The 17,138-nt window shown below is 37.7% G+C and overlaps 1 protein-coding gene across 8 annotated transcripts in view; it reads left to right on the top strand.

Moving 5' to 3' along the window:
* Window positions 1-17,138, top strand: part of LIN54 (lin-54 DREAM MuvB core complex component) — a 64,876-nt gene that overhangs the window by 35,327 nt on the left and 12,411 nt on the right. For all 8 annotated transcript variants that reach the window (XM_070263604.1, XM_023637840.2, XM_005608674.4 and 5 more), the window contains exons 5-7: window positions 11,046-11,262; window positions 15,885-15,958; window positions 16,108-16,305. In XM_070263604.1, coding sequence (XP_070119705.1) covers window positions 11,046-11,262; window positions 15,885-15,958; window positions 16,108-16,305 — 489 coding nt within the window. The remainder of the gene's footprint in view (window positions 1-11,045; window positions 11,263-15,884; window positions 15,959-16,107; window positions 16,306-17,138) is intronic.

Genomic DNA, 17,138 nt, shown 5'->3' on the forward strand with positions numbered 1-17,138 from the left:
TGTAAGAGATCAATTGACTGTATTTGTCTGGGTCTGCTTCTGTGCTCTCCCGTCATTCATTTTTAGTCTTTGCCAATCTACCTGATTAAAATATCTCACTCTTGATATTTTAAAAAATTATTCAAATCTTTGTGTCTTCTGGACTTCTGTGGACTCTGATGCCCATTGGGTGGTTTGTCTTTTTTCCCTTTCATGTTAAATTACTCCTTTGTTATTAATGTGGTTACAAACATTTTTCCCAGTTGGCTTTTTTTTCTTGCAGAAATTTCGCACATTAAATTAGTCAGACTACTGTAGTGTCTTCATGAATGAGTTTTGAGTTTTTGAGTCATGCTTAGACAAATCTTCCTTACTCCAGTATTTTAAAATATTCATCTGTTTTTAAAAATTATTATTTGGTTTTATTTGTTTTACATATAGTATTCTTTTATTACAAATTAAGTACAAGAACCAGATAGATTTATTCTTATTTTTAAACTTTATGAAATGATTAAGTTCATATTAGCTTTTATATCATTTTGGTCCTGACTGATTTTCATAACCCACTTTGCAAGGTGGATATCTTATTTTTTTTATTGTCATAAAATACACACAGCATAAAATTTACTATCTTAACCATTTTCAAGTATACAGTCTAATAGTGGTAAGTGCATTCTTATTGTTGTGCAACCATCTCCACCATCCATCTCCAGAGCTCTTTCCATCTTGGAAAACTGAAACTCTGTACCTGTTGCATAGTAACTCCTCATTCTTCTCTTCCCCCAGCCCTTGGTGACCACCATTCTATTTTATTTGTATGACTTTGGCTACTCTAAGTACCTCACATAAGTGGAATCATACAATTTTTGTCCTTTTGAGACTGACTGACTTCACTTCGCATAATGTCCTCAAGGTTCACCAGTGGTATAACATATATCAGAATTTCCTTCCTTTTTAAGGCTGAATAATATTCCATCATATGTATATTCGTCTGTTGATGGACACTTGGGTTGCTTCCACATTTGAGCTGTTGTGAATAATGCTGCTATGAACGTGGGTGTCCAAATATCTCTTTGAGACCCTGCTTTCAATTCAAACAGGCCCCCACTGTTGGTTTTCTCGATAGTAGCCATCCTAATGGGTGTGAGGTGGTATCTCATTGTAGTTTTGAGTGGCATTTCACTAATGATTAGTGATGTTCAAGTATCTTTTCATGTGTTTATTGGCCATTGTATGTCTTCTTTGGAGAAATATATTTTCAAGTCCTTTGCCCATTTTTGAATCGGTTTGTTTGAGTTTTCGAAGTTCTCTATACATTCTGAATTTTAATCACTTATCAGATATATGATATGCAAATATTTCCTCCCATTCTGTGAATTGCTCTTGTACTCTGTTGACAGTGTCTTTTGAAGCACAAAACTTTTTAATTTTCCTGAAGTTCAATTCTTATTTTTTTCTTTTATTGCCTGTGCCTTTGGTGTCATATGCAAGAAATCATTGCCAAATTCAGTGTTAGGAACCTTCTGCCCTGTGTTTTCTTCTAAGAGTTTTCTGGTTTTAGATCTTACATTTAGGTCGCAAGTCCCTTTTGAATTAATGTTTGTATATGATGTTAAGGGTCCAATTTCATTCTTTTGCATGTGGATATCCAGTTTTCCCAGCACCATTTGTTGAAAAGACTGTCTTTTCCACATTCAATAGTCTTGGCTTGTTGAAAATCATTTGACCACATATGCACAGGTTTATTTCTGGGCTCTATTCTATTCCATTGGTTTATGGATCTGGCTTTATGCCGATGTTGTTTTATTTTTTAGGTTAAATCTTTGGAGTAATAGGGATCCTACTTTTTTCTTCTGACCAAATGGCTAATCTGTATCATTTATTGAATAGTTCATCATTCTCCATTGATCTGAAATGCCAACTTTTATCATGAACTTTTCTATATATGGGTTATTTTATCTATTCTTTTGATATTTGGCACTCTGTTCCTAGGCCAATCTCATACTGTTTTATTTACCCTGTGTTGATATGTTTTAATCTTTAGTAGGGCTGGTTTCTGATTTTTATCAGTCTGATGCCTTATAAAGCAGATTGTCTAATTTTACCTGATATGGTCATTGGACCCTTTTCTTGAATGCTTCCGTGGATACTAATACATCCCATTTAAATTACTCATCCTTGTCACTACAATTCATAACTATTAGTAAAACATAAATTGGGTTAATATCAATGAAAAAATAGCAAATGGATTTCTTACACCTGTTTCATAATATTTCACCAGTCAATAAATTAGTGCTGAAAGTTCTAGTGTCTGTCTCAAGGTTTGGCTCTGTTGTTAGTCATATAATACATATAATATTTATCTCTTCTCATTTACTCATTTGTCTCTTTTAGCTTGAAAGCATTTTAAAGCTTGCAAATTTGCTTCTTGGTAGGTTTATTTTAATAACCCCAAATTTGGGAATTAGAGTAATGTAAACATAGTTTTTACATGATGATAAGCTCTGTAAACATTGTCACAAATTTTAGAAAAGCATATTAATGTGGAACCCTACAAGTTCCTGATTTCAAACTATATTACAAAGCCATAGTAATCAAAACGGTATGGTACTGGCATAAACACAAATACACAGATCAGTGGAGCAGAATAGAGAGCCTAGAAATAAACTCACACGTGTATAGTCAATTAATTGATGACAAAGGAGCCAAGAATATATGATGAGGAAAGAAAAGTCTCTTCGATAAATGGTGTTGGGGAAACTGGACAGCCACATGCAGAAGCATGAATCTGGACCACTCTCTTACACGATACCCAGAATCAACTCAAAATGAATTAAAGAGTGAGTGTAAGACCTGAAACCATAAAACTCCTAGAAGAAAATGGGGTAAGCTTCTTGATATTGGTCTTGGCAATGATTTTTTGGATTTGACACCAAAAGCAAAGGCAACAAAAGCAAAAATAAACAATCGGGACTGCATCAAACCAAAAAGCTTCTGTGCAGCAAAGTAAACCATCAACAAAATGAAAAGGCAGCCTACGGAATGGGAGAAGATATTTGCCAGTCATATATCTGATAAGGGATTAATATTCAAAATATATAAAGAACTCATGTAACTCAATTAAGAAAAGGCAAACGATCTGATTAAAAAGTGGGCAGAGACTCTGAATACACATTTTTCTGAAGAAGACATACAGATACAGATGGTCAACAGGCACATGAAATGGGGCTCAGCATCACTAATCGTGGAAATGCAAATCAAAACCACAATGAGATACCACCTCACACCTGTCAGAATGGCTATTATCAAAAAGACAAGAAATTACTAGTATTGGCAAGGATGTGGAGAAGAGGGAACCCTTGGGCGCTGTTCGTGGGAAGATAAAGTGGTGCAGCCACTATGGAAAACAGTGTGAAGGTTCCCCAAAAAACTAAAAATAGAACTGCCATATAATCCAGCGCTTCCATTTCTGGGTATTTATCCAAGGGAAATGAAATCACCATCTTGAAAAGATATCTGCACCCCCATTTTCATTGCAGCATAATTTACAATTGCCAAGACATGCAAACAACCTAAGTGTCCATCAAAAGTGAATGGATAAAGAAAATATGAGATATATATACACACACACACACAGATAGATATATCTATATATGTAAATATATATAGATATATATATAGATATATCTATCTGTATATATATATACACACACACACACACACAAGGAAGTGTCATTCAGCCATAAAAAAAAGAAATCCTACCATTTACAACAACAGGGTTGGGCCTTGAGGGCATTATGCTAAGTGAAATAAGTCAGAGAAAGACATATACCATATGATCTCACTTACATGTGGAATCTTAAAAAAATGAACTTACAGATACAGAGAAAAGATTGGTGGTTGCCTGGGGCAGGGGGTATGGGCACAATGAGTGAAGGTGGTCAAAAGGGACAGACTTTCAGTTGTAAGATAATTAAGTCCTGGGGGTGTAATGTATAGAATGGTCACTATGGTTAATAATAGTATATTGTATATTTGAAAGTTGCTAAGAGTAAGTCTTAAAAGTTCTCATCAAGAGAAGAAAATGATTTGTAACTATGTGCAGGATGAATGTTAACTAAATTTATTGTGGTAATCAATTCACAATATATACATATATCAAATCATTATGTTGTATACCTAAAACTAATACAATGTTATACACCAATTATATTTCAATAAAAAAAGAAAAAAACATAAACTCTTTCCTCTTAGAAAGTTATACCAAAATTAGCTGCCAATTACCTAAATCCAAAACTGAATCTTGTCATTTTCTATGTAGAAATGCCTGTGAATCGCTACTTTGAGAGATTTCACAAATATGGCTTATGGTGCAGGTTGCTTGAGATTCATTATCTGTTCTGTCATATACCATCACTATTCTTTATTACAACTTCTGTGGAAAACTGTTTCTTGTAGGATGTCTTGACATGATACTGTCTGTCCTTCTTTTGGCACCCAGTATATTATATATAAATTTTAAAAAAAGAAAAAGTTTCCCACCCCGAAATGCTATTGCTAAATAGGTTTGGGAACACCCTACAGTCATGCATCACTTAACAACAAGGCTACGTTCTGAGAAGTGTATTGTTAGGTGATTTTGTCACTGTGCAAACATCATAAAGTGTACTTGCACAAACCTAGATGGGATAGCCTATTACACACCTAGGCTATATGGTACTAATCTTATAGGGCCACCATCGTATACACAGTTTGTCATTGACCAAAATGTTGTTACATGGTGCATGACTATATATCATACCTGTCTAGGAGTTTCATAATATGTATTAGCATATTACAGGCTCTGAGAAGTCCCATTGCAGAGGCCTTTGTTTAACTCTACCTTAGGATTCCATAAATTAATTTGACAAAAATGGGCCATTTCATGTAACATCTAATCCTGAAGAGCTGATGTTTAATGAAGCAAATGCATTTTGGTAAACACTACCCAGTCAGCATTAAAGAAAGTATTATTCTGATTTTCCAATAGATTAAATGCCATCTTAATATCTGTTTGAAACAGCGCAGTTTGTACAGGTGTCCCAAAGCGCTATACAAATTTCATGTAGTGGTAATGTTCTCCCTTTGTAAATAGAGAGACAAAGGTCTACAGAAACAGTAGGTTGCTTCTCTGAATACACACGAGACTGAGACAAACCGGAACCAAAGCCCATGTTTCCAAACAGTGGTTTCTAAGCCATGTTTACAAATAGAACCAAAGTGCAAATTTAAAAAAAAAGAAGCATATTAATATGGAACCCTACAAATTTAGTGTTTTTGAATATTGGTTGAGCCATCTCTCTGTTTATGTGTCTGTCTGTCTCCAACGTCACCAAATAAAATCAGAATCCTCAGTTACAGAACAAGAAGAGTGTTTTATTCTTCCTTTTCTTTTAGGTAAATCTTCAATTAAGCAAAGACTTTTGGCATTTGCTAATTGGAAAGTAATGATCAAAGAAATTTATCTTAAATATATAATTATGATATTAATCTGTAAATAGAAAGGGCTTAGGAAATAGTACAGATAAAAGGAATCTTTAAGTCCATGTTTTTTTAGGGCTGCCACTAATACACGTTAAATGCAGTTATTTTGAATTTAAATTGAGATCTTTGCTTTTTAACTCAAGCTGTCAAGAATGTTAATCAGGAAATAGCACTAACTGAAGATTTTTGTTGAATGCACATGAACTTTTTCTGTCAATGAGGCATTCAAATGGAGTTTCTTGGGCCACTGTACTTCAGGGAGGGGACCGAATTGTGAATTCTCAAAGCAATTAAGTGTATTCAAATGTTTTTGTCTTTTGCAAAAGCAGTAACTTTTGTATGTTACCTAGTATTTTAGGTGTTAAAACAATACAGTTTAATCAGTGGTTGCCAACAGTTGGGATTGGGGGAGAGTGTGAATATAAAGGGTACTAGAAGAGCTTCTTTGTGGTGATGGAACAATTTTGTATCTTGATGGTGATGTTGATTCCATGCATCTACAGTCTTTAGTATACATCAAAAAAAAAAAAAGTGTATAGACACTGGTGAAATCTGAATCAGACTTTTCTGTAGTTTAGTTGATAATATTGTACCAAATGTCAATTTCCTGGTGTTAGTAATGTTCTGTGGTTATGTAAGATGTTGTTCTATTGGGGAAAGGGTACATGGAAACTGTATTAGTTTTGCAACTTCTTGTGAGTCTAAAATTATGTTAAAATAAAGAAGTTTTTGGGACCAGCCCGGTGGTACATTGGTTAAGTTCGCACACTCTGCTTTGGTGGCCAGGGGTTCGCCGGTTCAGAACCTGGGTGTGGACCTATGCGCTGTGTGTCAAGCCATGCTGTGGCAGGCATCCCACATATAAAGCAGAGAAAGATGGGCATGGATGTTAGCTCAGGGCCAGTCTTCCTCAGCAACAAAAAAGAGGAGGATTGGTGGCAGATGTTAGCTCAGGGTTAATCTTCCTCAAAAATAAATAAATAAATAAATGAATGAATAAAAAGTTTTAAAAAATGCTAGTTTTACTTCTATTCAGTATACTAACTGATTAAAAAATGCTTTCATGTTTCTTAGAGGCAGGGTGCAAAATTAGTTCTTAGAGTTCTTGACAACTGGATGCTACTTACTTTTGTTTAGTCAGTTAATAACTATTCATTGGGGCCAGCCCAGTGACATAGTGGTTAAGTTCATGCACTCTGCTTTGGTGGCCTGCGGTTCATGGGTTCAGATCCCAGGTGCAGACCTAGCACCACTCATCAAGCCATGTTGTGGCAGCATCCCACATAAAATAGAGGAGGATTAGCACAGATGTTAGCTCAGCAACAATCTTCCTCAAGCAAAAGGAGGAAGATTGGCAATGGATGTTACCTCAGGGCCAATGTCCTTCACAAAAGAAAAACAAAATCTATTCATTAAGCATCTATAGCAGGAGGCATTATCATGGCTTGGTTAAGAGAAAATGGGCTTTGGAGTTTGACTGGTTCAAATCCTGCCTCTGCTACTCCTTCTGTGTGACCTTGGGGAAGTTCCTTAATCTCTCTGAGCTTCAGTTTCTCCATCTCTAAAGGGCATAATAATGATGATAGAAATGGCAGCTTACATTTATTGAGCATTGTACTATGGGATGAGTTGTTATTTGCACTTTATATAATTTAACTCATTTAATCCTCAACAATCCTATGTGAAAGGTACCATTTTCACGTTTTCAGATGCAGAAACTTAGGCACTTCGAGAAGTTTAATTACCTGTGCAAGGTCACACAACAAGGAAATGTTGGAGCCTAGATTAAAACCCAGGCAGTCTAGATTTTCTGTTTTTCGCTATACAGAAGTAGCTTGTTGCAGACCAACCATTCCACCAAGAATGGCTATAAAGGAGAATAAAAAATATTTTAAAAATCTGTTTGAAGGCATTGGAGACCTACCAAGGGAGCCTGGACTTCAGAGGCCACCATCATGAAGTAAAGGGAAACCTAGAGATGTCATCCTACTGTTCTATGAGACACTTCCCCTTAGGGCATTTCCTGATTTGTAGGTTGTGACTGAGAAGGTGAGCAGAAAGTGGCTACAGAAAGATTGAAGAGCTGAGCAGATCTGTCTGTCTTATAGCTCTCATGGACAGAAGTTTGGGTTCAGGCCCCAGCAAGGAGGAGGAGCTCTGGTAAACACCCAGGTCCTGAGTGGGGCCAGTGACATATTACATGGAGGAACATGTTACGTGCTAGACAAGGCCTCCCAGAGACTGAAGCTCAGCTCCCAATCAGCTCGGGTCATGGTTGGTTTAGGACAGTCTGCCCCTTCTCTTGACTGCCTACCAGAAGCCAAGGTGAATTCTCTCTGGAAGAATATGGCATCATTCACAGCCTCAAATGATCTCCTTAATTTTTCATAAGCCGTGTCTGGCATTTAGTCAGAATTCATCAGGTATACCAGGCAACCAGACCAAGTTATTCGAAACCAAGAGATATAATAGGTGATGGAGTTATCAGACTCAGACTTTTAAAATAACTAAGATTAAAATATTTAGGGGGCCAGCCCAGTGGTGTAGTGGTTAATTTCGCGTGCTGTGCTTCAGTGGCCTGGGGTTTGCAGGTTCAGATCCCAGGTGTGGACCTACACACTGCTCATCAAGCCACACTGGCAGCATCCCACACACAAAATAGAGAAAGACTAGCACAGATGTTAGCTCAGAGACAACCTTCCTCAAGCAAAAAGAGGGAGATTGGCAATAGATGTTAGCTCAGGGCCAATCTTCCTCACCAAAAGAAATATATATATATATATTTAGGGTATTTATTTAAGTAAATGAAGAATTTCAGCAGAGAACAGGAAACTATAAAAAGGAATCAGATGAATATTTTCAAACTGAAAACTTAAAACTGAAATTAAGAGTTCAATAGATGAGTTTATCAGCAAATTAGATAATAGATAAGGAAGGATTGGACATTTTTTGAGAAATAAATTGGAGAGACTTTCTCATCAGCAGACCTGCACTTAAGAAGATCCTAAAGTGAGTTCTTTAGGCAGAAGGAAAATGATCCCAAATGGAAGCATGGAGATGTAGGAAGTATAGAAAGGGTAATTTTGTGGGTATATGTAAATGAATGTCTTATGGAGTTTAAATTATATGTAGAGTTAATGTACTTAAGAGCACAAAGATGGGACAAGAGTAAATGGTGTTAATGTTCTATGGTTCTTTTGTTGTGTGAGTGATGTGTAAAGTACGAATTTAATTCCTATATCATATATTGTAATCTCTAAGGTAACCACTAAAAGTAATAGTGTGATGTATAAAAACAAGCTAATAGAGGGGGGAAATGAAATAATAAAATATTTAACCCAAGAGAAGGCAAAAAAAGGAGAGAAAAAGGAGCAGAAGAGGATGAGTGGTTCATATAAGGAAACAGTCCAATGGTAGATTTAACTACATTAGATGTAAACAGACAATACTGATAAAAAAAAGAGTCAGGTCTGATTTTTTTTTTTAAGATTTTTATTTTTTTCCTTTTCCTCCCCCAAAACCCCCCGGTACATAGTTGTGTATTTTTAGTTGTGGGTCCTTCTAGTTGTGGCATGTGGGACGCCACCTCAGTGTGGCTTGATGAGCGGTGCCATGTCGATGCCCAGAATCTGAACCGGTGAAACCGTGGGCCGGCGAAGCAGAGCACACGAACTTAACCACTCGGCTACGGGGCCGGCCCCTGATTTTTTTTAAGACCCAATCATATACAGCTTGTAAGAGTTGTAGTTTGAAGTTTAGCGTGCAGAAAGGTTGAAAGTAAAGATATCGAAAAAGATATAGTATGCAGACTGAACTAAAACTAGCTTGGTTTAGTTGGTCCATGCTTTTGCCTAGCGCATAATGTGGCTGCTAGATTTAGATCACATCATCTTAGCATTTTTAAAAGCACTGTCCTCTGTGCACAGTAAGTAGCAATAAACTTAACTGTTATGTTTGAGGCACCTTGTTTCTTAAGATAGTATTTTTTTTTCCATTTTGAGCTGCTGTAGCAAGGGCTATGTCTTTTGCACCATTGTACATATTTGTCTCATAGGTTGCTTGATTTTTCAGGAGCTTCCATATGTACACATTTTATCCCTTTTCTTAAGCTTTATATTTTTATTTAACTCACTGAATGCTATGACTGTTATCTCTTATCTTTATTTTAAATCTGCTTTGTGGTGTCTGTGCCTAACGATAATATGTGAATTATTTTATATTGAAGTGATCTCCTTTGACTATTACCTGTAAAATTTCCAAACTAAATGTCATTTTTCTGATTTTTTTCCCCTGGGCTTTTATGAAAATGTACAAATTCTTCAGAATTATTCTTTCATAAACTATTATCCCTGTAATGAATATAGATTTGTTCCATCAAGTCACTTGTCCTTTAGCATGAGGGCTTTTTGAAGAATAGGTGGGGAGGTACTTCTTTATTTTTTTTTTTATTTATTTTTTTTTTTAAAGATTTTATTTTTTCCTTTTTCTCCCCAAAGCCCCCCGGTACATAGTTGTGTATTCTTCGTTGTGGGTTCTTCTAGTTGTGGCATGTGGGACGGACGCTGCCTCAGCGTGGTCTGATGAGCAGTGCCATGTCCGCGCCCAGGATTCGAACTAACGAAACACTGGGCCGCCTGCAGCGGAGCGCGCGAACTTAACCACTCGGCCACGGGGCCAGCCCCCTAGGGAGGTACTTCTTTATAACATAATACTATGCAAGTAGTTAGAGAATGTTCTGTGGACCTTTGCTTTGAATGACAGTCTGTTGTACATTGATTAAACATCCATTGGAGACATCTTAAAAGACTTTTGTTCTGTTCTGCCTCTGGTGTTTATTTTGGCTTTTTGAGAAGTCACATTGCTTTTTGTAGGACTGAAGGAAAGGATTAAAAATTACTAAAATGCTTATATTGACTCAGATCTAAATCATCCAAAACTAGTTTCTCTAGACCACCAAAATTGGGGTAATGTGGACTGAATCTGGCTTCCTACCCCATTATTAGTGGATACATTGTATCTGTGGAGTATTATAAGCCTTTCAGAATTGAGTAGACTTAATGAGGGGTATAAGATGGGCTTTTCTTGTGGGTTTCTTTCTCCTTCAGAACATGTGAAAATGAAATTTATCATAGGTATTTTGGTGGATAGCAAGAAAGCCGAATATCTATATATTCTTTTCTCTGTGTTGAATATGAGATTTAACTCTGGGAGTTTTAAAATAATCCTTTTCTTATAAATTTTACCTGATATTACCAAAACTGTGTAAGTTCTTTGATTTAAGGAATAATTTCTTCATGGCAAGTCATCTGACCTGGACTGTCAAGGAAGTTAATTACTAGAGATGGAAGGTAGAACTCATTAATTTTGGTTTCACTCCTGTATTCATTACTGTTCTTTTCATTTCTCTTTGAACAGGTTGTTCCTTTCAACAGCTTTTGGTGAAATACAGGAACATACTTTTTCACTTGCGCGATTGTCATGAGTTAAAGGAGTAGCAAAGTTCAATCCCAGATTAATGATAGCCATGTTGTATTGTTTAATAGGCAGTGAAATCAGCTGTGCAGACCATCACTGTCGGAGGCGTGAGCACATCACAATTTAAGACAATTATTCCTCTGGCCACTGCTCCCAATGTCCAGCAGATTCAAGTGCCTGGAAGCAAGTTTCATTATGTCCGACTTGTTACTGCCACAACAGCCAGTAGCTCAACCCAGCCAGTTAGTCAGAATCCCAGTACAAACACTCAGCCTCTTCAGCAAGGTTAGTAACTATTTTTTAAAAACAGTAATTAATGCTTTGAACATTATTAATGAACATCAGTCCTTTTCTTGCTGAAATCTTGATTAAGTATGGCATTTCAGCTCAGAGTTTGAATTAGCAGCTGTTACAGAAGGCAGTGAAATAGATTTATAGTTGTATATAACTGTGGTATTTCATTCTGCTAGAAATTGGTACACGGTGTGCTATAATACCAGAGAATTATAATTATTCATCAGTTTGTGAGTAACCATTTTATTGCTGGTCTAAAAACTTACCATTTATGCCAGTGGGATAGATTTAGATGGAACTAAATTATTTTATTCTCTAATCTACGAAGCCTCTTGATAGGGTCAGTGGAAATGATCAGGAGGCAAGGTATAAATGAGAAGTAAGACCTTTATATCACTTTCCTCCTTTACTTATTTTGAATCTGTAATTGCTAGTAAAAAGCAATTAAAATTGTGTTATTTGCTCAGTTGTGCTTTTCCCAGAGGGTGTTCCTGTTTGTAGTCCTTCCATTGTCTGTGTGTTTAACCTTCCTACCACCTGATACACAGACACACATACAACCTTTCTCCATATTTATCTACTTGTTGAAAAATTGAATAGTGTGAAAGGATCAGGACAGTTTATAGGTTAGGGTCTAATTTTTTCCTTGGAAGCCTGCTGCATATGCCATTCGTGTCAAAAAGCGGTTGATGCAAGTGAATGAATGATTGTTCGCTGGATGGAAACAGAAGAAATAAAGACCACTTGTTGACTCATTTTTATTAAGGGGTCAAGAGTTGGTGCTATCACTGATAGCTAGTTCACCTAGGGGACTCTGTGGAAGAAAAAAACTTACTTATTTTTAAAATTATTGTTGACAGAAAATGGAGGATACATGAGGGAAACTGTATTTTAGTGTGTATTCTATTAAAATCAGACATATCAAGTAATTATGTTTTCTAATCCCTCTTTAAACTGATTTTGGAAGAAAATCTTTTATTAATAGTGTTCTTAATGTGAGAAAAAATGAAACTTGCATATTGCTGACTAAGGGAGTCACGTATTAGATTCTCTCAATACTTTGGGTAGTAAGAGAAGTTCTACAAGTCCAATTTACTTAGATATTATGATATAAAGCAGTCATTAGACACAGTTGGTTGTATTTTGCGTGCGTTTATGTATATACAATATGCTGAGTATCCATTTCCAGTGTAACGTTAACACTAATTTACTCATTATCAAGAATGTCTTTGGAATCAGTAGAAAAGGGAGCGGAAGATCCAGGAAGAGTGGAGAAAAGGGCCAAATGGACATTTCATAATTCTAGTGTATTTACTGGTGCCTTCTTTTCCACCTTTATGTCTGCCTTTCTCTGTTCTCTTGGCCTCTCAGAAACTGCTCACTCCTGCGTCTGCTTCCCTGTGTCTTCCTTTTTTGCATTCCATCTTTAACTTTCCCTCTCTGTTCTCCCCTCTGTCTCTCTGGCTCTTTCACTTCTCTCTCTACATATACATCTTCCTTCCCCCCCACTCACATACACATACCACTCATGCAATTTCCCTCATATCCACCTGTGTTTTTCTCCTTTTGTCTTTCTCTCCTATCCCATAATAGATCTGGGTATATGTAAGATATATAATACACACTATTTCACAGGAATAACCGGTAAAATTTACAATTTTTAGTTAGAGATACACTAGTTGCTGTAATTCATCAAATATATTAATGTGTCTGGGAATTGGGCTCATCTTGTACATTTTCCCGCCAAAACCGTACAAAAACCGGTATTCAAAGGCTCCACCATGCTAATTGCTGGCCGCATGGCAGGCCGCAGAGTAGAAAGACCCCAAAGAGTGCTTGGCTAACCTCTTGAGAGTATAATCTCCTACCGTCTTGGTGAGGGAGGAGATCAGTTTAAGAGATTAAGGTCTCAAGCACTTGCAGGTATGGTGTCTGAGGTTTGGAAGGAGGCTCTTCTAAATGGACTGTTTGGAATTCCTGTTAAAGACTAAAAAATAAAAGCTTATGCCAGCTTCAATGAAAACTGCAGTAGTGTTAATGTGAGACCGTGCTCCAAAGGAGGAGGAGAAATACAGACGGTTGACTTAGTTATATAACCTCAATATGACCCCTTTCCCCAGGTAATTTATAGCGTTCTGTTTTCTTACCACTTCACTTTAAATCTTCTTCATTCCTCAGGTTTTCATTAAAACCCAGCATTCAGATGCCAAACTAACGTGAACCTAAAGTACCGAATTTTCTAGCTGTGTGTTTGTGTTACACGCGTGGGGACGGTTACTTTTTCTTTATCATCCAAATAGTCGTCCGAGTCTCCCATTTGGTGTGACTGAGGGCAGCCCACACGCCCCTCCCCGTTCTTTCAGACCGAGAAGTTCTTACAGCTGGTGGTTGCACTTGCTTCAGCTCTCTGTTCTGTGTGCTCGTGGAACGATGACCAGCATCTCTCCAAGGAGCAAGTGGTGTGGGGAGTCCACTGTCCATGTCCCAAGCCGGAGTTCAGGCTTTTAATTCCTTTAGTATTGCTGGGGCCAGTCTGCAGTGGTTCTTATAACTTTACTAAAGTAACTGAGGAGAACCAAAACAACGGAAAACAATTTCAAATTGGGTATCAGATGTCACTGCTCCTACAATTCATGGTTGTGCTCTTTTTGTGTAGCAACCTTATTGAGGTATAATTCATATCTACCATAAAAACCACCCTTTTTAAACATGCAGTTGAGTGGTTTTTAGTATATTCAGAGAGGTGCAGTCATCACCACTAATACACTTCCTGGTGGTCTCCCGCCTCCCCCGCTCCTCCCTAGTTTGTCACCTTGCTGCAGGGAGCTGCTCCCTTTGAGGTCAGAGTTCCTTCCCTCTCTCGTGTTCTTCCACAACTCTCAACTGTTTCTCTTCAGCCATCAGCCCTCCCATCCCCACCAAAAATTAAAAATCTGGTAACATTAACAGCCTTTCTGTTCTTCTCCTGTATTGTTCAGGGCAGTTTAGATCCCATTTTCTCACTGCTCTCTTTCGTACCAGGCTCTAGGCCTTTTGCATAAATGGGACCTGAAGAGATGTCCGTTCTGTCTTCTTAATTCCTTTTTTAGACTGGAAATGGCAGTAGGCAGTATTAAAAATTGGTTTTGGTTTAAACATGTAGGTCTCGTGTCAGCGTTGCTCATCAATTTGTCTGTCAGGTTTCATCTTCCCTTCAAATCAGCTCGTCCTTGAAGTTTTAGTTCTAGTAGTTGTCGTTTTCCTGGTTCCTTGAAAGCTTCGCAGTTACTTACTATTTCTTCCATTATAATTCCTGCCATCCAGCTGGTTGATAATTCTTGTTCTTTTTACCTCTACCATGTCTCTCTCTTCTTTCCATACCCTGTGCTGTCACCCCAGATTAGACCCTCATTTTTTACACTCTTCTAAGTTTTCCTTATTTCTTGCAACTCCATTCTGTTGTACACACTGCTGCCAAATACAATTTCTTTTTGTGCTATTCCAATTATATTTCTGTACTTCAGAATCCTCAGAAATGTCTCATTGCCTACTGAATTAAAAGTATAGATTAAAAATACAGATTTCTATCCTAACACTGAAGGACTTCAACAAAAAGGCCACAATCTGCCTTTCTGCCTGTCCTTGCCTACACTAACCCTGGGTTCCAACCAAACTGGTGTGTTCACCGGCTTTTGTGAAATGCTTTGCCGCTTCCCAGCATCAAGCCTCCACGTCTGTGCTTCTGCCTCTGCATGGAATGTCCTCCTGCACTCTGTGTGCCCTCTCTGCAGCCGGGGCATTGATCAGGACCTGTCTCAGACGCTGTGTCCTCCACGCGTTCTTTCTGTATTCCCATCCTCTGCCAATCAGATGTATGTTCTGTCTCCTTTGGGCTCCTACAGCACTTTTTCTTTTTTAACAGTGTAGTTTTATTTGTGTACTTGTCTGATCTTGCTCTACTTGAATGTAATCTCTTTGAGCAGGTGTCTTGAGTTTCCTTGGAACATGGTCCACAATGCCATTTAGTATATGGTAATAATGGTTGTAATAGTAACAACACCCATAACAATAATGGCAACTAACATTGAGCACTTACTATTTCTTGGGCACTGTTCTAATACATTTTCTTGAATTAACATATTTAAGCCTCATACCCGATAAGGGAGATACTGTCTCCATGTTGCAGGTGAGGATACAGGCAAAGAGAGTTGAAGTAGTTAGAAAGGAGCAGAATTGGGCTCTCAGCCCCCAGGGTCTTGTTACAGTTTAAGAGCAGCGTTCTTAACCTTCATGCTGTGCTGCCTTTTAGTGGGGACTCTGTGAATAATAAATTATACAAGAATGGTATTTTCTCTGGTTTGAATACAAACACAGCAATTAGAAATAGTGTGGAACAGCATCATTACTCAAGCTTTGGAAGGGCAGTTTTTAAATTTAATTTTTAAGTTCCCTGGTAGTTGTGTTAAGGAATTTTGAAAGATAACTATCCTAGTTAAAGATCGCTCCAAATAGGAAACAAATGGAATTCTTTAAGCTCTTTCATGAGACTATCTTGAGAAAACCAGATATCTTAAATGTTTTAAATACTATTTTCTGTAAATAAATTGTCCTTTTCTCCCCCCTTTTTAAAAAAGCAAAACCAGTGGTGGTTAATACCACTGCATTGCGGACGTCCGTTCCCCTTGTCTCGGCGCAGGCTGTCAAACAAGTAAGTGTCACCTGACTTATTTTCTCAGTCTCTCCCGAACAGTTTACTTTTAAAATTGAAAGTTAAGATTTAAGTATGAGAGATTTATACTGAATTGAGAAGCTGTAAATTTATTTTTATAATCGTTGATAGACTTCGTTTCTTTTTAGGTTGTTCCAAAACCTATCAATCCAACTTCACAAATAGTTACTACCAGCCAGCCACAGCAGCGACTCATCATGCCTGCCACACCACTGCCGCAGATCCAGCCAAACCTCACAAACCTGCCACCAGGCACCGTGCTGGCACCGGCTCCGGGCACAGGGAATGTCGGTTACGCAGTGCTTCCAGCTCAGTATGTTACTCAGGTAGGAGGAGGAAACAAAGCCATCGCATTTCACAAAGAAAGATTGGTCTGAGATGTCTAGTGCTCTCACAGCCTGAGACTGCTCAGAAACATCCAAGTCAGTACTAAAATGGCTCTTTCGAAAAATCTTCAAATGTTAACGAAAACTTTTGAGTTTACTTTCACGTGTCTTTACCATTTAGAAACATACAGCACAAGTCACATGCACAGATTAGGCAATTTGGAGCTGAGAGCAGTTTGGTGAGAGGGCAAGATCATGTAGTTAGAAGAGAAAATAAGTTGACGTTAAAATCAGCAGAGTCCAAATGAATTTAGAAAGGACTGTGACTATAATAAAGCTCTCCCCCACAGATGAATATGATGCCACTGACTTTTTCTTGGAAAATAGACTGCAAGATGCATTTCCAGGTGGTGTTTCTTTAATGATCTGTGTGCACACTCTCATCTGGTCATCTTTAGAATCAGAGCCACACGTTATGCAGTTGGCTGGCTTGGGTTAGGAGCATTGCTTCTAGAAAGCAGGTAGAAGTTTTGTTTTTCATGTAAGAATCAAGCAAATTAACACCATGTTGTAAGCTGTTGAATTCATCTACAGTCATGCGCCACATGACAATGTTTAGGTCAACAATAGACCACATATACGATGGTGGCCCCATAAGATCAGTACCATACAGCCTAGGTAATAGTAGGCTATCCCATCTAGGTTTGTGTACGTACACTTTATGATGTTTGTTCAGTGACAAAATTGCTTGATGACACCTTCTCAGAAGGTGTCCCTATCATTAAGGGACGCATGACTGTACTCAGATCATAAGAGAGAAACAGAAACTTATC

The sequence above is a fragment of the Equus caballus genome, chromosome 3 (assembly GCF_041296265.1).
Source record: "Equus caballus isolate H_3958 breed thoroughbred chromosome 3, TB-T2T, whole genome shotgun sequence".
Lineage (NCBI taxonomy): Eukaryota > Metazoa > Chordata > Mammalia > Perissodactyla > Equidae > Equus > Equus caballus.